The sequence below is a fragment of the Chanodichthys erythropterus genome, chromosome 11, assembly GCF_024489055.1.
Source record: "Chanodichthys erythropterus isolate Z2021 chromosome 11, ASM2448905v1, whole genome shotgun sequence".
In the NCBI taxonomy this organism is placed as follows: domain Eukaryota; kingdom Metazoa; phylum Chordata; class Actinopteri; order Cypriniformes; family Xenocyprididae; genus Chanodichthys; species Chanodichthys erythropterus.
The window spans coordinates 44314224-44338592 of record NC_090231.1 but is presented as its reverse complement, the minus strand read 5'-3'; the positions used below and the strand labels follow the sequence as shown (position 1 = coordinate 44338592).

At 45.0% G+C, this 24369-nt stretch overlaps 1 protein-coding gene across 6 annotated transcripts; it reads right to left on the bottom strand.

Annotated features, from left to right (window-relative positions):
• Window positions 1–283: 283 nt before the first annotated feature.
• Window positions 284–24139, bottom strand: LOC137029993 (kynurenine/alpha-aminoadipate aminotransferase, mitochondrial-like). Of its 6 annotated transcripts, none has more exons than XM_067399886.1 (7): window positions 23843–24139; window positions 23052–23122; window positions 22414–22582; window positions 21616–21748; window positions 4422–4496; window positions 4097–4306; window positions 284–768 (listed from the first exon to the last, which is right to left on the bottom strand). In XM_067399886.1, exons 2-7 carry the CDS (start codon window positions 23116–23118, stop codon window positions 625–627), a joined length of 798 nt encoding a protein of 265 aa, XP_067255987.1. In that variant the 5' UTR covers window positions 23119–23122; window positions 23843–24139; the 3' UTR covers window positions 284–624. The 6 variants fall into 6 exon arrangements, with proteins under 6 accessions (XP_067255987.1, XP_067255983.1, XP_067255985.1 ...); XM_067399882.1 differs by having other exon boundaries at window positions 23052–23147; window positions 23863–24139; XM_067399884.1 differs by having other exon boundaries at window positions 23863–23884.
• Between the last annotated feature and the right edge of the window lie 230 nt (window positions 24140–24369).

Below are 24369 nucleotides of genomic sequence, written 5' to 3'. Positions count from 1 at the left end.
CTTAAAGTGTATGTAATAAAATTCATCTATATGCAATAAACAGTTTTTATTTTGCATTTGCAGTCTTTCAATTTATTTATTATAATAGAAGTTAAGGATAACCATAGTACCAACATGAAAATAAATTAATAATTTAAAAAAAAAATGAAATTTGGTTCCTGGAGGCACCCAAAGCGGTTCAACACAATGCTTCATATAAGGGTTCCTCAGGAAACCTGGGTGGTTCCTCAGAGAACCAGCCCTTTTGAAAGGGTGCCTAGAGGATCTACAGACGGTTCCGCCGGTGTGGCAAAGTGAAGAACCCCAAAAGGTTCCTACAGGCACCTTTTATTTTTACAGTGTAGGCGCCTCGCCTATTTTTGACGCGCAGCTCAAATACAAAATAAAGTCAAAATAATCCTGTAAACTCCTGCTGATATTTCACATCATTACAATGACAGAAACTGAAGACAAGAGATTCGAAGTTGAAAAACTTGAAATTTCTTTGTTTTTGTTGTCCATAACTGAAATTTTAAGTGTGTTAACTTCATCTGTATGGCTACAGCAAAATAAAGTATGGCATAGCAATAAACACAATCAAACCGGACAAAATATAACCATTTAGCCATTAAAAACATGAAAAATTTAACGAAAACAATGTTGGCCAGGCAAATCTAGTGATCTCGCGAATCCAGCCGCTTCGCTTCTGAAATGCTTCTGGTGTGAGTTGACACCGCTCAGAGGACGGAACAAAACCTTGTGTAAACGAGGCTTAAGTACAACATGGAGCTTGAAGAAGCAAAGAAAAAAATTAAAACAGGAGAATTAACTTTGAGCAAGTCTGGAGGAAAATGTATGGAAACATTTTAAACTAGTTTTAATAAACAAACAACGCAGCTTACATGCTTCTTCCTTGTCGTATTATTCATTAAGATAATAATTAATAAATGCACGCACAATTATGATCTTGATAAATGTTACAGATATGTTTACTATGCACAAACAAATGCTTTTCAACTTACATGTGCAAAATTCAGAATTAAATGAATGTGCTGCAATTTGTACAAAAAGAGAGTCTTTAGTCTACCTGTTTTAGCCATTAAATAGGCCTAAGCACATTTAGTTTCAAGTTTGTTAAGTTTTGTTTTGAAGAAATATTTTCTTTAAAGTGAATTTCGTTTAGTATAAATTGTATCTTAATTTTAATACATTTTTCATCATCCAATTACCTGGATTTAATACATAAAAAGCAATATAGCAGACAATGTAATTATGACATGGAGGCGCCGGCGCGCCGCGGTCACACACCTTTTGAAACTGGTAACACACGCTGTCACCGAATTTACAAATGCACATCTTGCTTGTTGCTCACACACATATTATGTTGAAATAACAATATGTTGAAGTAACATTATTAATAATAATTAATCTTTAAGAATATTTGATTGAATGCTGAATGTTGAGCTTGTTCAATTTAATAAAATTAAAACTTTAATTATGATAATTAAAATAATTTAATATTTAATATTGAGTGGCCAGTTTTGCTCATTTATTAATAGTATTTATATAATTTATATAACTGCACAGCTCCCCCCTGTAGCGTAAAAGATCTAGCACAGCAGAACCTGCGTTAAAAAAAATAAAAAATCTGGCGCCGCCCCTGGTTATAACGGCCCACATATTAAAAATGGTCGGGTTTAAATAGGGCTCGGGCTCATAATTACAGTGGACGTGTCGGGCCGGGCCGGGCTCGGACACAACGTGCTCGGGCTCAGGTAGGGTCGGTCTTGATTTGTTGGGCCCGATCTAAGCTCTATCATACAATATATGATAGAAAATTAATAGGTAATATATGATTTATATAGGCTTCTTGGTATTTGTCAGGGAACCCCTAATTGCCCAGGGCTGGGTTTCCCGATAACGTTGTCTCTTAGCGCGCTACGAAGACTCTAAAGGTAGACCTTAACTGAAGATGTACCGTTTCTAGGCGTATTCCCCGAACTATCCCTTAGGAGGTTGATTAAGGTATATCTTCTTAAGTGCCACGTTACCAGGTGCTGTCCATGGTGGCGGTGCTGAATTGGTTGATATCGATGGCTCGAGAATCGATAATTCACTCTATACGGTCGCTGCTTCACTGCGTTATGTGAGAAATCAGTGTTCTTTATAAAAATAAGCACTTCAGAAGTAGAAATTGCATTTATCAGGACTCATGGTATGTTATAAAAGTAATCTAAATTGCAAACTAAATCTATATTGTAATTTATCTATATTCTGGGGGCGCGGAGCTCCCATCAGCGTGAGTTTAAGGCGACCTTTATTTAGAATAAAGTTTTAATTCCTTGGAGACGCGTCATGCAGCTGACAGACATGTAGGTATCTCGTTTATATCGTTTTTTTTTTTTTTTTTTTTTAATATTCACAAACTTGTTAACTATATGATGAATTTACGATTGTAAAATATGTGGAAGTGAATGTGTTTTGTCACGCGATGAGTTTGCACGGCAGTTAGAGCTGTCGGATAGCCTATACGAAATCTTCCCCGAAATACATAAAAGTATGTTGCCGGTGAACTGGGAGAAGAATGGAGTAAACTTTATTGTTTCATAAACAATGTGTATCTGATATGAATAAAACATATCAAATATGAAAAAAGGGTTATTGTTGCAGCTTCCGTAGACATCAGTGTAATTTGAATTTAACAAACTATAAATGTCTTTTTTTATGCAGTAGCCTACTTAATTCAAATGTGTATTTAAATGTCTGAAACCTAAAATAAAGCGCGATGAGGTAAAAAACTGAGGTAAAAAACACCGAATAGTTGTGATAAAGTTACGTGACAAGCGCAGAGCGCGCGTCTGTCTCTGGATCAGCGCTAAAGCACATTTGAATTTAGCATTGAATGTTTTTGCATTTTATTCTTTGCCATAATCCTAATCGAACACTGGGTGTATTACAGCTTCAGAATTATATTCGTATTGACTATAAACAGTGATAAGGTATAGCTAAGAGTGGTCCAGACCAACCTTACGAAAGTATGACTTACAGAAGGTATACTTAACTAAGAACGTTTCGGGAAACACGTATTAACGTTAAGGTACAGCTTAAGGTATAATTTAAGAACGACGTAGAGTTAAGAAGGTTTCGGGAAACCCAGCCCAGGGCCCTAAGCGGCTGCTTACCTTGCTTATTGGTTAAGTCCGCCCCTGCACATAGAAAGCACCGTCATTCAAGGTCCAGGAAAGTAATAAAGACATTGTTAAAATAGTCAACTTGACTATTCTTCTACGCGGTTTATGTTCAGCGCTTCCAGGTTCTACGCCAGAACGGCGACTCATTATTGGCTGACTCCTGCATCAGCATCACACGCATGCATTGCCCTGCACTGTAGTCACAATAGTGACTATTTTAACAATATTATTACTACTTTTCTGGACCTTGAATGTGGTAATTACACTTTCTATGGAGGATTTCATCAAAAATATCTTAATTTGTGTTCTGAAGATGAACGAAGGTCTTACGGGTGTGGAACGACATGAGGGTGAGTAATTAATGACAGAAATTTCATTTTTGGGTGAACTACCCTTTTAATATTTTTAATAAGGTTTATTAATATTTTTATTTTTAATTTTAATTTGAAAGGTCATGAACGGCATTTTTTATTATTTTATAATGTTTCCTGAGGTGTACTTATAATGTTAATATGATTTTTACATTAAATAATTGTCATAATGTAGAAATAAATGGCATTTTTCTACCCTGATTTTTGTCCTCCGATTTGAACAGTTTGAAGGGGCATGGGGATTTTTTTTATGTTTATAGCTTTCATTTATTTTTATTTCAATTTTAGTAAATTCAGTACATCAACTTAAAATTTTTTTAATTATTAAATTTCAACATTTTTTTAATAGTTTAAGTTTTACTTAACAACACTGGATTACATTTGAATTATTGTGTATAAAAGATGATAAAGACAAGAGCACATAAACACACTAAATCATATATCACAACATCTGAATGTTGTAACATCGTACAGGACCATTTCAGCCTCATACTCTATGGAAATTGGCAAACGCAGACAAGAACGGTGTGCATTGAGGAAATAAACACTGCTTACTTCATAGACTTCCTGTTTCCTCTCATAAGTCATGGACGCTCCTGTTGGATTGCCTCCGTTGGGGATGGTGTACAAGACTCTTGGTGCAGTGCTGCCCGGCTTTAGTGTGTCTGTAGGATCCCACCGTGCCAGAACCTTCCTGAGGCCTTCTGGGATCATGCCATGTTGATCGCCTGGCACATTAATGATGTTGCAGCCCAGCGGTTGCAGCTGTTGATGAAATAGTTGCCAATAATTACCATGTAAACATGTTCCTTTAATGGATCAAGAGAGATCACAGGTAAAACATGGTTGATGGGAAAATGTGGTCCATCTTTGTCCTTACGGCCGCCAGGGTTCCTGAGTATGTGGGAGCATCAAGGAGGACGTTGTCTCCAGAACTGACAAGCATCTCAAATATCTGATGAACAGAATGAAGAAGAAACATGGAATTTTATTATATAGCAAATTGGGAAGAAATCACCATAATCACTTAGGCCTGCTGCTCATTATAAGGATGAAAAAAGACAACAAAAAAGCAAGTGTGAGATAAAAACTGCAGCTTTACTGAAGAACTGCAAACATTTCAGTCACAACATGACCTAATTCAGCGCTGAAGGTGACTGAAACGTTTGCTGTTTGAGACAGCTGTTGCCCTTTTTCACCCTCATGGTGTGGTAGACTTTTTTGCAGCTTTTGTCTAGATTATGGCACATATGCATATAACTAATAATATCAAGCATAATTCTCAGTTTATACATTAGGAAAAGAGTGACTATCTCCACAAGAGCATTTGATTTTAATGTAATGATTATTAATTTAATTAATATTTTTTTTTAATTAGCTTGTACATTATTTTCGATTTATCTATTTATTTAATTATTTTATTTTCCCCCGGTTTCACAGACAAGGCTTAAACTAGTCCTAGACTAAAATGCATGATTGAGGTGTTTTAAAGGTGCCCTAGAACAAGTTTTTACAAGATGTAATATAAGTCTAAGGTGTCCCCTGAATGTGTCTGTGAAGTTTCAGCTCAAAATACCCCATAGATTTTTTTTAATTAATTTTTGAAAATTTTGAAGCATCATTAACTATGCACCGATTAAGCGTGTGCGGCCCCTGTAAATCCTCTCGCTCCCTGCCCCCCTGAGCTCTCGACTATAATACAGTGCATTTACAAAGTTCACACAGCTAATATAACCCTCAAATGGATTTTTACCAAATGTTCGACATGCATACTGCATGCATGCATTGGATCATGTGAGTATAGTATTTATTTGGATGTTTACATTTGATTCTGAATGAGTTTGAGGCTGTGCTTCGTGGCTAAAGCATTAAACATTACACACTGTTGAAGAGATTTATAAAGAATGAAGTTGTGTTTATGCATTATACAGACTGCAAGAGTTTAAAAATGAAAATAGCGACGGCTCTTGTCTCCGTGAATACAGTAAGAAACGATGGTAACTTAACCACATTTAACAGTACATTAGCAATATGCTAACGAAACATTTAGAAAGACAATTTACAAATATCACTAAAAATATCATGATATCATGGATCATGTCAGTTATTATTGCTCCATATGCCATTTTTCGCTATTGTCCTTGCTTGCTTACCTACTCTGATGATTCAGCTGTGCACAGATCCAGACGTTAATACTGGCTGCCCTTGTGTAATGCCTTGAACATGGGCTGGCATATGCAAATATTGCGGTCATACATATTAAAGGTTCTCTAAGCGATCCTGGGTGGAGTAACTTCCTGTTGACGTTCGAAGTGTTGTCAAACAAAACAGAGGCTAGCTAGACCCTCCCTCCTCCTCCTCCTCCTCCTCCTCCTCCCACTCCCCTCCATGCTTCCTGAAACAGTCATTTAAAATCATTCTTGTCGGTTATTGGCTGGAGCATGTTTATTATGATTCGTGGTCCAGGCTGCACCAGTTTGTTTTTATTGCCGTTTTTGGAGCTTTTGCGACTACAGAGTGTAGCGAATTAACTCAAAGGGGAAATATTAATAATTATTCATAACTCAATATGATCTGTTAATTATGATTAATTATGAATATGTAAATCTGTTAATCAGATTTACTGGATATAGCTACATTAATCTTAATATTACAATCAATTAACCTGTTGTCCAGGGAACACTTAGTGTTGATTGTTTAATAATTCTAAGAAATGTTCATTTCCAGGTTATGGAAAAATAATATTCGTATTACACAGTGCTACTTAGAGCATAGGTTCGGGATCTAAATCACTTCAGAGGCAATTAATTAGCAGATGGAGTCAGAACCAAACATATATTGTGCACAATCTTAATTAACTAACTCACAAACACATAACTAAACTAACAAACACATAACATACAACAAAGGTCACACACACACATTCACACATTAATAAACACACACTCCATTGAACCGGAGGAGGTAATGTTACTAGAGCTATAGGAAAAGTTAAAGACAATCTGGAAAGGAATCATCAGTTTATTTTAGCCATAGCAAAGGTAAGTCTTACAAATCAATACTAAATCGCTGTTTAGTGTTAAAATGTACGATACTTGCACGATGCCTTTAGGCTGAGGAGCGTCGGATCGGCAGGTTGAGGAGAGATCTTGAGGATTCAGTCCGAAGTTGTTGCCAGTCTTTTCTATGTTTTCTATGTTGAGCACATGGCTGGGTTGTAGGCCGAGGGGGCAGGCCTAGGCCTACCAGGCCTTGGCCTGAAGCGGCCTTCGGCCAAGAGGGTTCTGTTCAGTTGTCCACAAGGCAAGGAAAATAGAAGGAGTGGCATTGTCCTCTAGCTTTTAACCTCTGGTCAAAGTCCAACCTCTTAAAATTGGTGTAGCAAATGAAGGTGTTGTGTTTCCGGGTGACAACACTCCCCCTTGTTGGGGCTTTTATGACCGAGCAAGATTAAACTGGCTGAGCTTTGAAGAAGAACTATTAAAGATTCTTGTAATACTTATGTGTTGCGCAGGTATAGACATACCACACATGCAAGCATTCAAATCTTCCCGCTGGGAACCCATAGACACTAAACATAGCATAATTGAAGTTACTTTAAGTGTATCATAAAACCACATATATATGTGAATACAATGATTGTAATACAGCAATGGTAATAATGGATAATATTTCATCTCCTGTGATTGTTAATGTTCATTTATAAAACAGTATGTCTTTACATTAATGCAAGAGTCTGTGTTATGTGTGTGGATAATGCAGGAGAGATGCACGTTTTGTGTGCGGCATTTATTGGTGCAATAAAACTTGTAACTGAGTGTGGCGAGGGGGGCGTGGTTTAGCGGGGTCTGCGGCAGGAGGGAGTGTCTGGGGATGTGCGGTGATTGAACGGGTTGAATGTAAATCACGAACACCTGTTTCTCGTTCCAGTAACTGGCGTGGAGACAGGATAAAACGCCAGGAGAAGTAGGAGCGTGTGAGAGAGAGAGGGACTGCTGACAGTCGGACTAAGTGAGCTGTGCTCGTGTCGTGGAGTGAAGCCCGTCCTTGGATGTGGAATTATTGAGTGTGCGTTGCACCGTCTTTTTGTTTATGTGTTGGATATTTTTCTCTGGTGAGAATAAAGACTGTCAGCAGCCCTAAAGCCGATTCCTGTCCTCTTCCTTCCCATTACACAAAGAACCTTCGTTACACTGGTGCCGAAACCCGGGAAGGAAGACGGAAGCCGCCGCCATGCAGGCATCCCCCGCCGCTGGAAAGCCGTTTGCGGACATCATTGCATCCCTCGCGGTCCTGCATCAAGAACAACATCGGGCCCTGCTGGATCTTCGGAGTGACCAGGAACGCCGCTTCGAGGCGATCATCCAGGGCCAGCAGGAGGACCGCGAGAGGTTCCGGAGCTGGATAGGCCGGGAGGTTCCCACGGCGACCAGCGCGGCAGCTGCTGGCCCCTTCCAGCTGCCACTGCAGAAGATGGGCCCGCAAGATGACCCGGAGGCCTTCCTGGACCTGTTTGAAAAGGCTGCTGAGGTCTCAGGTTGGCCCCGGGACCAGTGGCCCATGCGGCTCGTCCCGCTGCTCTCGGGCGAGTCGCAGGTGGCAGCACAGCAGCTGCCCGTCCAGAACCTCCTGGTCTTCAACGACCTCAAGAGGGCCATCCTGCAGCGGGTCGGCCGCTCCCCCGAGCAGCACCGTCAGCGCTTCCGGTCTCTGGAGCTGGGGGAGGCGGGCCGACCCTTCGTGTTGGCCCAACAGCTCCGGGACTCGTGCCGCAAATGGCTGATGGCCGACGGAGGCGACGCGGAGCAAATGATCGATCGCGTGGTGCTGGAACAGTTCACCACTCGGCTCCCAAAGAAGACCGCCGAGTGGGTCCAGTGCCACCGGCCCACGTCGCTGGATTCGGCCATCCAATTGGCGGAGGACCACTTGGTGGCGTGCCCAGGGGTCGGCGAATCCCTGCCATCTGTCTCTCTCTCTCCCTCTCTTCTTCCCCTCTCTCTCTCTAAACCTGTCCCTCTACCTAGGTCCCGTCCGCCCGGCCCGCCTCGTGTTCCGCCCCGAGGGCGGGGTGGAACGGATTCTCGGCAGTTCGTGGCGCCAAGAGCCCCGCCCAGGGGGGCGGGACTGGCCACCGCCGGGCTGGACCCCGCGCCTGCTTCTCCCCTCTCTCCACGCCAATCATTCGGCCCGTTCTCCGCCACTGGAGCGGCGGGCAGGTCTGGGCCGGCCTGTTGGCGTTGCGGGGACCCGGATCACTTCATAGACCGGTGTCCAGTGATGGAGGTGGGGACACTGATCCGGGTCCCGGACGACCTGCAGGTCGCCCCCGGTCAGGCTGGTCAGTACCAGATACCAGTGAGTATCAAGGGGGTTACATATCAGGCTTTGGTGGACTCGGGTTGTAACCAAACCTCCATGCATCAAAGCCTGATTTCATCCGGGGCATTGGATACAGGCCGCGTGGTTAAGGTACGGTGTGTGCACGGGGATATCGCGAGTTATCCGTTGGTGTCAGTCGGAATTCTATTTAGGGGTCAAAAGCATAGTGTGGAGGTGGCAGTTAATCCGCACCTCCGGCACCCGTTAATTTTGGGGACAAATTGGCCCGCATTTAATAAATTATTGGGGCATTTATGCTCGGGTGCCTCTTGGAGTAAGTGTACGCGGGGAAGGGAAGTGCGAGTGCAGGTGGGGGAGACTGACCGGGGACCAGTGGTGACTGCCTCAGGGGAACCGAGCGGGATCGGGAGACTGATTCTCTCGGACCGTGATGATTTTCCCCTGGAGCAGTCTCACGATGACACGCTGAAAAATGCGTTTGAGAGGGTCAGTACGATTGACGGTCAGCCTCTCCAGCCTGGACGACCACTAACTTATCCCTATTTTGCGATTATTAAAGATAGGTTGTATCGAGTGACCCAAGACACTCAATCAAAGGAAGATACAACCCAGTTGTTAGTACCAAAGAGCCGCAGGGAAATGCTTTTCCATGCGGCTCACTCCAACCCAATGGCTGGACACTTAGGACAAACAGCGACACTAAATCGCCTCATGACCCGATTTTTTTGGCCGGGCATTCACGAGAACGTGCGCAGGTGGTGCGCGTCTTGTCGTGAATGTCAGCTGGTAAATCCTCCGGCCACTCCAAAAGCGCCTTTGCGCCCCCTTCCATTAATGCAGGTCCCCTTCGAACGAATTGGCATGGACCTCATCGGGCCATTAGAGCGATCAGCGAGAGGGCATCGTTTTGCATTGGTCATTGTGGATTATGCAACACGATATCCAGAAGCAGTGGCTCTCCGCAACATTTCCGCTAAGAGTGTTGCGGACGCCCTCTTCAGTTTAATCTCCCGAGTGGGGATTCCGAAAGAAATCCTCACTGATCAAGGCACGGCGTTTATGTCACGTACGCTACGCGAACTGTACGAATTGTTGGGCATTAAATCGATTCGAACCAGCGTCTTTCACCCACAAACGGACGGGCTGGTCGAACGTTTTAATCGCACGCTTAAATCCATGATTCGTAAGTTCGTTCAAGAAGACGCCAAAAATTGGGATAAATGGTTGGAACCCCTGTTGTTCGCTGTGCGAGAGGTCCCGCAAGCCTCCACGGGGTTTTCCCCCTTCGAGCTTCTCTTTGGGCGCCACCCCCGCGGGGTGTTGGATGTCCTAAGAGAGTCTTGGGAGGACGGACCGTCTCAATCAAAAAATGAAATTCAGTATGTGCTGGACTTGAGAACAAAACGCCACACTTTGGGGCGGCTATCTATGGAGAATTTGTTACAAGCCCAGGACAGACAGTGCCGGTTGTATAACAGGGGAACTAATCTGCGTAATTTTGCACCGGGAGAGAAAGTGCTCGTATTACTCCCCACATCAAGCTCAAAATTACTGGCGAAGTGGCAAGGACCATTTGAGGTCACACGGCGAGTTGGTGATCTCGATTATGAAGTAATACGGTCCGATAGGAGAGGGGCACGTCAAATTTATCACCTCAACCTCCTGAAAAAGTGGAGTGAGGCGGAATCAGTGATGCTGGCGACGGTGATTAGCGGGGAGGATGATCTCGGGCCAGAGGCGAATGTAAAAAAACAATCCCTCGCTCTGGCCCCGGGGGGAGATCACCTTTCGCCCTCACAGCTCACTGATGTTTCCAAATTACAGGCTGAATTTGCCGACGTGTTCTCTCCCCTACCGGGCCGTACTGACCTCATTCAGCACCACATCGAGGGCGTGGTGATTCGCAGCCGGCCGTATAGGTTACCTGAACACAAAAAAAAAGTGGTTCAGGCAGAATTAGAGGCAATGCTTGAAATGGGGGTAATAGAGGAATCCAGCAGTAACTGGGCGAGCCCGATAGTTTTGGTCCCCAAAACAGACGGCTCAGTACGGTTCTGTGTGGATTATCGCAAGGTGAATGCAGTGTCGAAATTCGACGCGTATCCAATGCCGCGTGTGGACGAATTGCTTGACCGGCTCGGTACAGCTCGCTTTTATTCGACACTGGACTTAACAAAAGGGTATTGGCAGATCCCCTTGTCTCCATTATCCAAAGAAAAGACCGCTTTCACGACGCCGTTTGGATTACACCAATTCGTGACCCTTCCGTTCGGGCTGTTCGGGGCACCGGCTACCTTTCAGCGACTCATGGACAAGATCTTACGCCCCCATGCTGCGTATGCGGCTGCCTATCTGGATGACATTATTATTTTTAGTAATGATTGGCAGCGGCATATGCAGCATTTGAGGGCTGTCCTGAGATCGCTGAGAGGGGCTGGGCTCACGGCCAACCCGAATAAGTGCGCAATTGGGCGCGTGGAAGTAAGGTATCTGGGCTTCCACTTGGGATATGGACAGGTGCGTCCCCAAATTGATAAGACAGCAGCGGTTGCAACCTGTCCGCGTCCCAAGACCAAAAAGGAGGTAAGACAGTTCCTCGGGCTGGCGGGATATTACAGAAGGTTTGTTCCTAATTATTCGGACCTCACCAGCCCGTTGACTGATCTGACTAAAAAGGATGCACCAGATACGGTCCAGTGGACGGAGCTGTGCCAGCAGGCCTTCACCCAGGTGAAGGCTGCTTTATGTGGCGGGCCGTTACTTCATTCCCCTGATTTCTCTCTCCCCTTTTTGTTGCAGACAGACGCGTCGGACAGAGGGCTGGGTGCGGTCCTGTCCCAGGAGATAGAGGGTGAGGAGCGGCCGGTGCTGTACATTAGCCGCAAGCTCTCTAAGAGAGAGGCTAGGTACAGCACCGTGGAGAAAGAGTGTTTAGCCATCAGGTGGGCCGTCCTCACCCTCCGCTATTATCTCCTGGGGCGGGAATTCACCCTCTGTTCGGACCATGCCCCTCTGCAGTGGCTCCACCGCATGAAGGACACCAACGCGCGGATCACTCGTTGGTATCTTGCTTTACAGCCTTTTAAATTCAAAGTGATCCACAGGCCGGGTGTTCAGATGGCTGTGGCCGACTTCCTCTCCAGAAAAGGGGGGGGGCTCCAGGCCGGACGGCTCCCCGGCCTGAGTCGGGCGGTGGGGGTATGTGGCGAGGGGGGCGTGGTTTAGCGGGGTCTGCGGCAGGAGGGAGTGTCTGGGGATGTGCGGTGATTGAACGGGTTGAATGTAAATCACGAACACCTGTTTCTCGTTCCAATAACTGGCGTGGAGACAGGATAAAACGCCAGGAGAAGCAGGAGCGTGTGAGAGAGAGAGGGACTGCTGACAGTCGGACTAAGTGAGCTGTGCTCGTGTCGTGGAGTGAAGCCCGTCCTTGGATGTGGAATTATTGAGTGTGCGTTGCACCGTCTTTTTGTTTATGTGTTGGATATTTTTCTCTGGTGAGAATAAAGACTGTCAGCAGCCAGTTATAACTCATAATTATGACTTAGTATCTCATTATATTGAAAACGCGCAAACTTTCCCGCTGAAATGATCGGCGTAAAGGGCTATATAAGCAGGTGTTTTGCCACAGGATTTCAGGGCTTTCTCCTTCAGCGACGACTTCTACTTCTCCTCGCTGATCTCTGCCTGAAGCCGAAGAAGCTCGCCGCCTTTAAGAATCTCTCGCCGCCGCCGTCAGAAGAGGCTCCCGCAGCGGACTCAGCTGGACTCGGCGGTCGGAGACAGCGCCGGCGCCCTCGCTGACTGCAGCCTGCAGCGTCGTCCTCGAGTCGCCGCCTCCCGCTTCCGGCTGCTTCCTAGCGTGTCTCCTGCCGGCTTCTCCGCAGTTTATTGACGCTCTAAAAGAGCATAAACAGCGGTTTTCACCGCTCCATCTGAGCTTCCGCGGCCCTCGCCGCTCTAAAAAGAGCTCCCCAATCGCCATTATCACGGCGGCGGCGTTGATACAAATGCCGCGCCACTCATGTGGCATGTGCAGAGCCCCTCTGCACCACGACGATGGTCACAGCGAGTGCGTCGCTTGCCTGGGCAAGTCCCACGCTGACGGCGCGCTTGCTGGAGCCTCATGCCCGCACTGCGAGAGCATGAGTCTTGGTTCCCTGCGCTCGCGGGTCACCTTCTTCACAGAGGGCGATCTCGCCGCTCGCGCCCTCCCGTCTCCTTCCTCCCACGAGCCGGCAAGGAAGAGACAGCGGGATAGAGCGACCCAGCGCCCGGAGTTTGGCGAGCTCATTCCGGCCCAGCCCCCGCGTGACTCGCCCTCTCCTCCAAGGGAACATTCTCCCGTCTTGTTCTCCTGACCCGATCAGCGTCCCTCTGCCGATGCAAGCGACCTCGTCTCGTTTGGAGGATCGGATGACGAACAGGATGACTCCATGTCCCTCGCTGCCTCCGAAGCAGAAGGTTGGGCTGGCGAGCCGGAAGATCCCGCTCCCCCACCTCCTTTGGAGCCCATAGAGAACGGCCAAGGCATGGATGCCGAACTCTTCGCGGCTGGACGGGCTTACACCTCGGCGGGCCAGGCTGCCTCTGCGCTCCATACAATGGCCATATTCCAAGTCTTCCAGGCCAAACTCCTTCGCTCGCTGGATGAGTCCGGTATAGACGCACCGACTTAAAGGACCGGAGGTCCACCGATCTAGCCCTGCGAGCCACAAAGGCTACGGCCCAGGCCATTGGCCGCTCTATGGCCAGCCTGGTAGTGTTGGAGCGCCACCTGTGGCTCAACTTGACGGAAATAAAGGACCTGGATAAGACGGCCTTCCTGGACGCTCCGGTCTCTCCCTCCAGTCTCTTTGGGCCAGCAGTGGATGTCTTTACCGAGCGCTTCACCGCGGCGCAGAAGTCGTCTCAAGCTATGGGACATTTTCTGCCCCGCCTAAGGAGCACCGCCAGTGCTCACGCCCTGCAAAGCGCCCTCCCTTCCTGAGACGCCAGGGACCCCGGCCCAAGATTGTGCTGGACCCGGTGACTCCGAAGACGTCCTAATTTTTCAAAAAGAAAGAGGATGGCGGATTGTCTCGTTGCGACCGGACCACCCCAAAAGATCCTACGTACAGTTTCCCCTCCGCCTCGTCTAATTCCGGGTGTGGAAAACATGCTTCATGTTGTAGCTGGGCCCACACCTGTTGCGCCCACTCAAAACGCCGTTTTCACGGTGAACACTATTTTACTTCATCAAAAAGAGAGCAAATTTCCTCTTCCACCTCTCTCGGTGTGTGGCCCCCTCTCCGGCGGCCTGCCATCCGATGTCATTCAACCCCTTGTCACTCGGGCCGAGGCTTGGCAAGCCATCCCCGGTGTGTCAGAATGGATCCTGGGGATCGTAACTCAGGGCTACTCGCTCCAATTTGCACGACGGCCCCCTTGCTTCGGCGGGGTGCTTCAAACCTCGGTGAACCCGGACGACGCTCATGTCCAATGTTATGACGTTGCTAAGAAAGGGAGCTGTGGAAATAGTTTCCCCTGCGGAGCGCGAGTCAGGCTTTTACAGCCGCTACTTTCTGGTCCCCAAGAAGGATGGCGGTCTCAGACCCATCCTAGATCTCAGACTTTTGAATCGCTCCCTCATGAGACGGAAGTTCAAAATGCTGACGCTGAAGCAGATCCTCGCGCACATTTGCCCCGAGGACTGGTTCTGCTCGCTGGACCTGAAGGATGCGTATTTTCACATCCAGATAGCCCCCCATCACAGACGATTCTTGAGATTCGCATTCTAGGGGGTGGCGTACCAATATACGGCCCTGCCTTTCGGGCTGTCTCTGGCTCCTCGCACTTTCATCAAGTGCATGAACGCGGTGCTTTCCCCTCTGAGATAAATGGGAATCCGGGTTCTAAATTATCTCGACGACTGGCTCATCCTATCCCGTTTGCGAGCCGAGCTGGAACACCACAGATCCGTGCTCCTCAGCCATCTGCAATGCCTGGGTCTCAGGGTCAACTTAGCCAAGAGCTCGCTGTGCCCCAGCCAGCAAATTTTATTTCTGGGGGCAGTCTTCGACTCAGTCCGTATGACAGCAGTAGTCTCGTCAGTAGTCTCGTCCTCTGGCGATTCAGCAGCTCGCGGCATCAGTCAAGAACAAAGCCTATCTCCCTCTGAAGCTTTTCCAGAGGTTGCTAGGGTTGTTGGCTTCCGCCTCCCCGGTGCTGCAGCTCGGCCTTCTTCGGATGCAGCCTCTGCAGTACTGGTTGAAGTTCCTGGTTTCTCCAAACGCCTGGCGGCACGGCCGCCTATGTCTCAAGGTCAATCGGGCCTGTCTTCTAGCCCTGAAACCTTGGTTGAACCCTGCCTGGTTCAGTCTTGGAGTACCCCTGCAGGCGGTCTCACGAAGGACGGTGCTCTCAACGGACGCCTCCAACACGGGTTGGGGCGCTGTGTGCAAGGGCAGACCGGCCTTCGGCTCGTGGAGTCACGAGGAAAGCCGTCTACATATCAACTGTCTAGAGATGCTAGCAGTGATGAAAGCCCTTCAATCTTTTCAGGCTCAGTTGACAGGACGCCATGTCTTAGTCCAATCGGACAGCATGACAGTGGTGTCGTACATAAACCATCAGGGAGGTCTCTCGTCCAGCCGCTTGTGCGCTCTGGCGAAACGCCTTCTAATATGGGCTCTGCCGAGACTTCAGTCGCTCAAAGCGACTCATATTCCTGGCAAGACCAATCTGGGCGCGGACATGTTGTCGCAGAGCAACATCCCCTCAGACGAGTAGATGCTCCACCCCCAGACGGTTCTCACGATTTGGGAGTTCTTCAGGAAAGCGGACATAGACCTCTTCGCCTCAGAAGACAACTCTTACTGCCCAACATTTTTCTCAAAGGAGGTCGATGCTCTGGCCCACGCATTGCCCAGCACGCTCCTTTATGCTTTTCCTCCGATCGCACTGATCCCCCAGGTTATCAGGCGCATCAGAGAAGACCAACACAGAGTCCTTCTGGTGGCCCCGCTCTGGAGGAGCCAAGTTTGGTCCTCGGAGCTGTTCAAGCTCTCCACGAGAGCCCCTTGGCCGATTCCCCTGAGACAGGATCTCCTCTCTCAGGCAAACAGAAGCCTGAGCCAGAGCTCTGGGCTCTACACCTCTGGTCCCTCGATGGGAGCCGACTAACCTCCCCGGGGACGTTCTAAATACCATTTCTCAGGCGAGAGCCCCGTCCACGAGACGCCTCTACGCTCAAAAATGGTCAGTCTTTGTTGATTGGTGTTCCTCACACAACATAGACCCTGTTGAGAGTGACATATCCTTCATACTGTCTTTCCTCCAAGAGCGTTTGGATATGGGGTGCACCCCTTCAATGCTTAAGGTTTACGTGGCAGCCATCGCAGCGTTCCATGCTCCTATTGCCAGCCAATCAGTGGGTCGAAACGGCCTTGTAGTCCATTTCTTAAGGGGTTCTAGGCGATTAAATCCACCTTGTCCCCTTACTGTGCCGACTTGGGACCTATCTCTGGTCCTCAGGGCCCTAAAAGGTAGCCCCTTTGAGCCGCTGCATTCAGCTGACCTCAGGTCCCTGACGCTAAAAACCGCTCTGCTATTTGCACTAGCATCGGTCAAGCGTGTTGGCGATTTGCAGGCCCTCTCTGTGAGCCCTGCTTGCCTCGAATTCGGACCTAATGATTCTAAGGTCATTCTGAAACCCAGGCATGGCTACGTTCCCAAAGTGCTCTCAACCCCGTTTAGAGCGCAGGTCATCTCACTTTCCGCTCTTCCTTCCTCTACGGATGAACGAGAGCTGAAATTACTCTGCCCTGTCAGGGCATTGAGGACCTATGTAGAGCGATCTCAGCCTTTCAGGCAGTCGGATCAGCTCTTTGTTTGTTTTGGTGGCTGCACCAGGGGGTCTCCGGTCTCAAAACAACGTCTCTCATGTTGGATAGTCGACACCATTAATCTGTGTTACTCCTCTCTGGTTACTCCACTAGGGGAATGGCTTCCTCATGGGCTTGGTCCAATGGAGTTTCCATAAAAGACACCTGTGAGGCGGCCGGCTGGTCTTCGCCGTCCGGCTGGTCTTCGCAGTCCACTTTTGTCAGGTTCTACCATCTTGATGTCCCGACCTTACAAGCTCGGGTTTTTTCAGTGTGATTGGCGGCCCCTTATGGGTTCCGCCTCACGCCGTTACAGGATTCATTTCCTTGTAGTGTAACGAGGGATACGGCGGCTTTGCCTTCTTGCTTGTTTTCCTGGTCCCCTTCCGGCGTCCAAAACAAGTTATGTCGTTCCCTGCTGTGGCACGGCGCGGTTGAATTCGTTCCCCATACGCAGTGCGAGTGAAGTATCGAAAGGGAACGTACTCAGTTACTAACGCAACCTCGGTTCCCTGAGATACGGAACGAGTACTGCGTTACTTGCCGTGCCACGAGGCTGCGACTTCAGAGTCGTCGCTTCAGTCGATTGGCACTGAAATCCTATGGCGAAACGCCTGCTTATATAGCCCTTTACCCCGCCCATTTTGGCGGGAAAGTTTGCGCGCTTTCTCGCCATAGGCTGCACAGCTATGCCGCGCCGCCATTGGTTCAACAACTTGTCTATGAGTGAACCAATGACGGTGCAGTTACACTGCGTTATTGAAAAGTCTTCAGTGACGGGGAAAAAGGGAGACTTTTCCCCATACGCAGTACTCGTTCCGTATCTCAGGGAACCGAGGTTACGTTAGTAACCGAGTACGTTTCTCGTAATAGAAACTTCTACGCATGCGCAGAGCAGAAGGGTGTGGCACGCTAGCGACATCCGCTGGTCAAAGTCTCGTAAATGCGAGAACAGCAAACATGGCACATTCTGCATTCGTGCACTTCTGTTTTCGTTAAATTCAGTGTAATATACAAATTGCAGTCTATAGTATCATTAAATAACATCAGTTATAAATTATCAGTATCTTCAATACATTTCCATGCGCACGAACGCAAAGTGGTTTCCGTGGTAATGGTGGAAACTGCTGCATGAACGCGAAGGCTTTCAAAACTATCAGATTAACGAAGGAAGTTCGTTAAGTTTAAGTGCAACGTCTTCATAAAATGTGTTGGTTTTTTGGTATTTTGTGGATGAGTCTAGGCTATTTGATGTGCAGGTTTGCCTAGACAGGCACTGGAAAGCTTTTCTAATATAAACCCGGTCCTAAAGCACTTGGCTAGTGACCTTCATTCCAGCGATATTCCTACAGAAAACACCTTTTAAGATGTTTATGACTCATTAGAATGTATGCAAAAGACAGCTTTCCAGGTGAAGCATTCTTTAACAGAGTTGGATATGTAGGTGTGTGCTGTCTTATCATTTCTCAATCTGTTTGAAATCCATGGATCACCACTCTGTTTCTGCTTGTTCATACACAAAAATACAAATGAATGTTACAAATGAAGACTGTCCCGTTTCACTAGGCTACTGATAATTTATCAATAATGTTATTTATTTAATAATATTATAGATTACACTTTTGCAGAACGTGCCATGGTTGCGGAGTTCTCGCATTTGACCAGCGGATGTCGCTAGTGTGTCACTGCTCCGCTGCTTTGCGCATGCGTAGAAGTTTCTCATAATTACGAGAAAGTTTCTCATTATTATGAGATGTTAAGTCATTATTACGAGAAAGTTTCTCGTTATTATTAGATACTAAGTCATTATTATGAGAAAGTTTCTCGTTATTATGAGAAACTAAGTCATTATTACGAGAAAGTTTCTTGTTATTACGAGAAAATAAGTCATAATTACGAGAAATTTTCTCATTATTCTGACATACTAAGTCATTATTATGAGAAACTTTCTCAATATAATGAGATACTTAGTCATAATTATGAGAAACTTTCTCATTATTATGACTTACAGAATAACTGAACTGTGGCGGAAACGGGCTTCCATAAAAGGCAGCTAGCGGATAGTGAGGAGATGTTTGCTGTATGTGACAAAAAATGTTTTGGCCTAAAAACGCGTGAGATCACTTAGAGCACCTTTAACGATCCCGAATGTTACGTAACAGTCGGTGTTATGTTGAGATTCGCCTGTTCTTCTGAGGTCTTTTTAACAAATTAGATTTATATAAGAAGGAGGAAACAATGGTGTTTGAGACTCACTGTATGTCATTTCCATGTACTGAACTCTTGTTATTCAACTATGCCAAGGTAAATTCAATTTTTCATTTGATGGCAGTTTTAACTGAAAGCAACTTGCACTGGCAGATCTTAAAATATGTCAGTTACCCCCTTTCCACCAGCACGAACCAGGTGCTAGTTCGGAGTTGGTTCAACTGAGAGCCTTCTAACAACCAGTTTGCCTTTCCACAGGATAGAGAGCCACCACAGAGCCAGGTCTTGCGTCACTGTATACGTTTCATATTTCACAGCAAAGCTAGCGGCGCAGTGCCAAACACAAATACACCAGGCTCGTTTGAGAAGCATCGGATTCTCGCAAAGCGATCGGTGCATGACATCAAAGCTCCGCGAGAACGATCCAAAAGTACACGGAGTCGTATGCTCTACAAACGCTCCCGATGCATTTCGAACAAGCCTTCTATCAACAATCACGGATGTTTCACTACTGTTGATGCTCATGGCTTTGCGAACCTACATCGGCATCCAAACACGGCTCGCCATAATTTGTATATGGACGGAATTACAATCGAGCTCCTATTAGCTCGATTAGCTGCTATTTCAAAAATGGCGGTGTAAGGACCTTAGGTCATTTATTAGCTCAATTTAATTGTTGCAGGGAATAAGAATTGACTCAGCTGTAAATGATTCACTGTAAATGATTCAGAATCAATATTTAACACTTCATCAATTATTCGTCCAGCGAAAATTGAGGTTAGAGTATTTTACCAATTCTGGATAAAATATTATTCTGTGGCCAACAGTAACAATATTTTATTATGATTATTATTATTATAATTATTAGCAAGAGGTAACTTGATCTTTTACGTTTAAGGCAGTAATTTGACACACAGCACAAGAAACTCGTATATGTGAAAATCAAAACAAGATTTATTGACTACTTCTAATGATTACAAGAAACTAAGGCTAAACACACACACACACACACACACACACACATACATACATGCACACACATTCGCGGAGTTGATGAGTTATGAAAAGTCCCAAGTTCAGTACTAACTTAACTCATAACCTGAGGAAAATCACAAAAGCAGAGCTTTGGCTTGATTCTTTAGGTTTAAAGGAGTTTCGCCAGTTTCCAGCAAGAGAAGTTTGCTTGTACCTGCGTTTGCTCTGACAGCTGAGGTAGTCGGGTTGTTCCGTGACTCATGTACAGCGGAATCCCGTTCTGGATTGGCTGTCTTTCAGGTGACGTCTTCTCGGGAAAGCCCTGTGGGTTGCACGGAAGCTTTGAAGGATGTTGCTGGCTGGTGCAGCGCACTGATCTGAGCGTCCGGCTTGAGCGGCTCTCTTCTTGGGAGACTTTGGTCAGATATTTCAAAGAGGGTTTTGGAGTCTGGATGTGACGGCTGTTGAATGATTAAGCATAGTTTAAACTTTGACCGGAGTCACGAGTGACCGGGTCAGGATGGATTGCTCACACAAGGGAGGTATTGATAGGACAGATTCGTCTTTAAATCCGTTGATGGGTGTTTTCCTGTTCCGTCCGATAATACAAGAGGGTTTTGTGAGAGAATCAATAGATTTAATGTGATCAGATCCACGTGATGGGTTCTGATTAGTTTATTGCTGATGAGCTAAGAAGTCCTTTAGACAGTGAGTCCTTTGTTAAAAGAAGTCACGTCATCACTTCTGTTAAGGCTAGGTGTTTCCTGTCAGGAAATGGATCTTTTGGACCAAATGAAGCTTTGTTCAATCATTTTGTTCATTGATAAAGTCCTTGGTAAGTTCTGTCGAGCGAGGCCCTACAGCGGTCACAAGTTTCTTGTTGGTCACGGTAACCCCGCCCCCAGCCCCTGACGCAAGCGGTTCTTACTTCTAGCCCAGCAGTGTTTTGGTGCTACTTACCAACCACTTTTTCTGGTTCGGAGCTGGTGCTTTGTGGGTTGAAAGACAAAGAACTGATTTGAAACTAGGCTCTGGCTCTGAACCAGCACTCAAACTGCTTTGGTGGAAAAGGGGTAAGTGTCACTGTTTTGTCTGAAGATGCACACCAAAAATGTTTTTTTCTAGTGTACGTTTATAAAAGCTACTTAAATATCCTAATTGAACTAAGGCCTAATCCTGGTTTAGGCTAAGCCTTGTCTGTGAAACCAGGCTTAAAGTATTAGTAATTTTGTTGGGTGTTTTTGTCGTTTTTATTAGGTTTTTTATGCCTATATTTGTTTTTTTTTCCATTTATTTTTATTTCAATTTTAATTCTGGTTATTTTAGTACATCAAGTTAAACTAAAAGAAAATGTGAAATAGCTGAAATAAAGTTTAATAATTTATTTTATTTTAGGTAAGGTTTATGTTCTTTAAAGTAATGGTTTTAGTTCACATTTATGCATTTAGCAGATTTTTATTTAAAGCAGCTTACATTGGATTCAAGGTACACATTATCAGTTCTTGCTTTGCCTGGGAATTGAAGGAAGGCTTCATTAACTATAATAACCCTGACTAGGGATGCATAATATAGTGGTGACCATATTATTATTGCCCATAAATAGCACTGTAAAATGCTCATTATCTGTCTGATTATGCCCAGATAATATCATGCAAGATGTTAGTGGTGTGTATGAGGTGGTACTTTGCAGAGGCCCTCCTGACTGCCGGTGGTGACACACATCTCCATCTGTCCTCTCTCTGGACTGTAGCCGGCTGTAGGAGGATTGTGGAGGCTTTTCTGAAGATCTTTCATCCATGAGACCAGCTCTGGAATACTACGAGCACACGGACACACATATGAGCCAACGAAGCAGTAGCAGTGCTTACAAATTGTAGTCCATTACTGATTACAAATTACATGACGAAAATTGTAGTTAGCAACATAATTGATTAGATTACACATTTTATGTAATGTATTGACAACTTTTAGATTAATTTTGACCAAACTTGTTTATTACATAGATTTAAATAAGATTATTTTGTGCCATACTGATATAAAAATACAAAAAATTAAAATATATTCCAATCTTTATCAAAAACATGCATTCATTGCATTAAACATTACATAAGGGTTTCCTAAACTAGGGTTTGTGAAGTAACTGGAAGACTTTCCAAACATATATAATGGTAGGCTTTTTTGGAAAGAAAATTTTAGGGGGGAAAAGAATTAGGAAGAACTTATAAATTATAAATAATTTACTGTCATTGTTTTGAATAACGTTTCAATTTCGGGGTTCAAATCCCGGACGAGCCCCCAATTTATAGACCCTATTCATTTAATCCATAAAAAAGTAACTGTAATCTGATAACGAGCAGCATCATAAAATGTATTATAATCTACAGTAATTACAAGTACTTTATTTTTGGAATCAGAATACATAATACAGAGTACATGTAATCAGCTGTAACCAGCACTGAGCAATAGTGTACAGTTTGATACCCATATGAGCCAGAGTACTGCAGCGCTCTCTTCATAAGTGTCTCATCCAAAACCACAGCATCTCCTCCCTTCACTTTAATGCTGGCCGACTGGAAAGGGAAGGTGTTGGGATTGGGAGCTCCTCCAGCCAGAGAGATCAGAGACGGAGGAGATCGCTGCTGCAGCTCAGCTGGATCATGATGACAACATAAATGAGGCTGTGTTTATTAAGTCAAGTCATCTTTATTTATATAGCACTTTATACAATACAGATTGTTTCAAAGCAGCTTTTTTTCAAAGTAATGATCAATGATCGATCCATCAAATAAGAGACACAATCAAATTCTGCTGTACAACAGCTCTAAAAACAATGGAGTCGTTATTCAGCTCAAGTTAGTTCAGTGTTGATTCACAGTTCAATGACTGTATAAAATTCATCAATTATAAAATGAGCTCAATTCAGCTGTAAAGCAGCTCTACAGAAGACAATAATAAAGCATTAAGTTTTGTCCTCATCCGAGAGTGCAGTCAAATCGAAAATATTACTGAACATTAAGTGTCTTTTTAGTTAACATCTGGTCATGAAGTCACATCTGAGTCAGGCAGTTCATATCAATCATGGTAATAAACAGTAATATAATAATAAAAATCAGACTCACTCAGTAAGCGAATAGCTGATGGTTTTCTTGCTGCGCTCACAGCTGTCATAAAGCGAGCGTAATTCATGCTTCTGATGGGATGGAGGACATTGAGAACTTTATTTTTAAACATACAAGGCAAAGAAAAGTGATTTTAATTTGTGTGCATCTATACTACAGAGTTTATTACAAAAATTCAGAGGAGTACTAATGGGAGCAATCCTAATGGGACTTTTAATTGTATTATCCAGATTTTACTGGATAGAATATGATTATAAAAAATGAATCTAGCAATGCAATCATTTAGACATTTTAATTGTAAAAAGCCTATTAAAGGAATCTTGTAAGACAGGAATTGGTTTATGATATAAACTGCAAAAAAAAAAAAAAAAAAAAAAATGTGAATGACACACATATTCATAAATAAAGAAAATTGGTTTATTGTGCAACAAAATTATAATAAATAAATACTGATCCCATTTTTTATTTTGAAACTTAAGCTAACTTGAAATAAATTTCTTGTGCAACAGGTGGAACAAGGTGCATTAAATTCTCTCCTTGACTAAAATTTCGATATCTTGAAAACTTCACCTTAATTTTCGAAGAGAAACTTATATTTATGGAAAACATGATTTACTGACATGCTCCTCATGCACAGCTGATCAACTCCAAACGTCAACATGGCATGAGCGTGCAAATAAATCAGACGCAAATCAACATAATCACCATTCATATAAATAAATACATAATACGAATCATCAGAACGTCAAGCTTTGAAAAACGAGGCACAATTTACAATCTACAAGCCTAACCTTTAAAGCACATTACTGACCCGTAACTTCCCGTACCGCTGATCGTCTCCCGCAAAGCTCTCTGGGTCGTGTAGTTTTCTTTGGAGAGACAATTTGTGCCTGTCCAAAAACCATCCAAAAAAAACACATTTGCTGTTTTTGCATTTGACCGCTTGTCTACTTACATGACGTATTTCCGGAGTTTGGTCATAGTGTTCAAGTGGCCAATTAAGGCCTCAAGTGTGGGTATTTACACAGGCCCAAAGATTTTGGCTTAAATAAACACACACGGTAATCACAAAGGACTGTGATTGGGCCAGTCTGAGCAGCGCTGAGAAAAGTAACAGGTAACAAATGACATCGCCATTGGCAATGGACATTAAACCTAAAACACACAACCACGATTTAAAAATATGATAATTATGTTGCGTTCACATAATAAAAAATAATTTACAACTAGGAAAAAAAATCACATCTACTGTCCTCCATCAGACACAAGCAGCGGAGAGCGAGCGAACTACATTACCCAAAATGCTATCCAGTAGGAA

Excerpts from the sequence above, each read along its gene's own strand:
- LOC137029993 (XM_067399882.1), bottom strand. The coding sequence starts at position 23,986 with ATGCAAAAACAGCAAATGTGTTTTTTTTGGATGGTTTTTGGACAGGCA. Across the intron at positions 4,497-21,615 it reads GTCAGGAGGGCCTCTGCAAA|ATATTTGAGATGCTTGTCAG; the intron begins GTACCACCTCAT and ends TCTGTTCATCAG. Across the intron at positions 4,307-4,421 it reads ACTCAGGAACCCTGGCGGCC|CTGCAACCGCTGGGCTGCAA; the intron begins GTAAGGACAAAG and ends TTTCATCAACAG.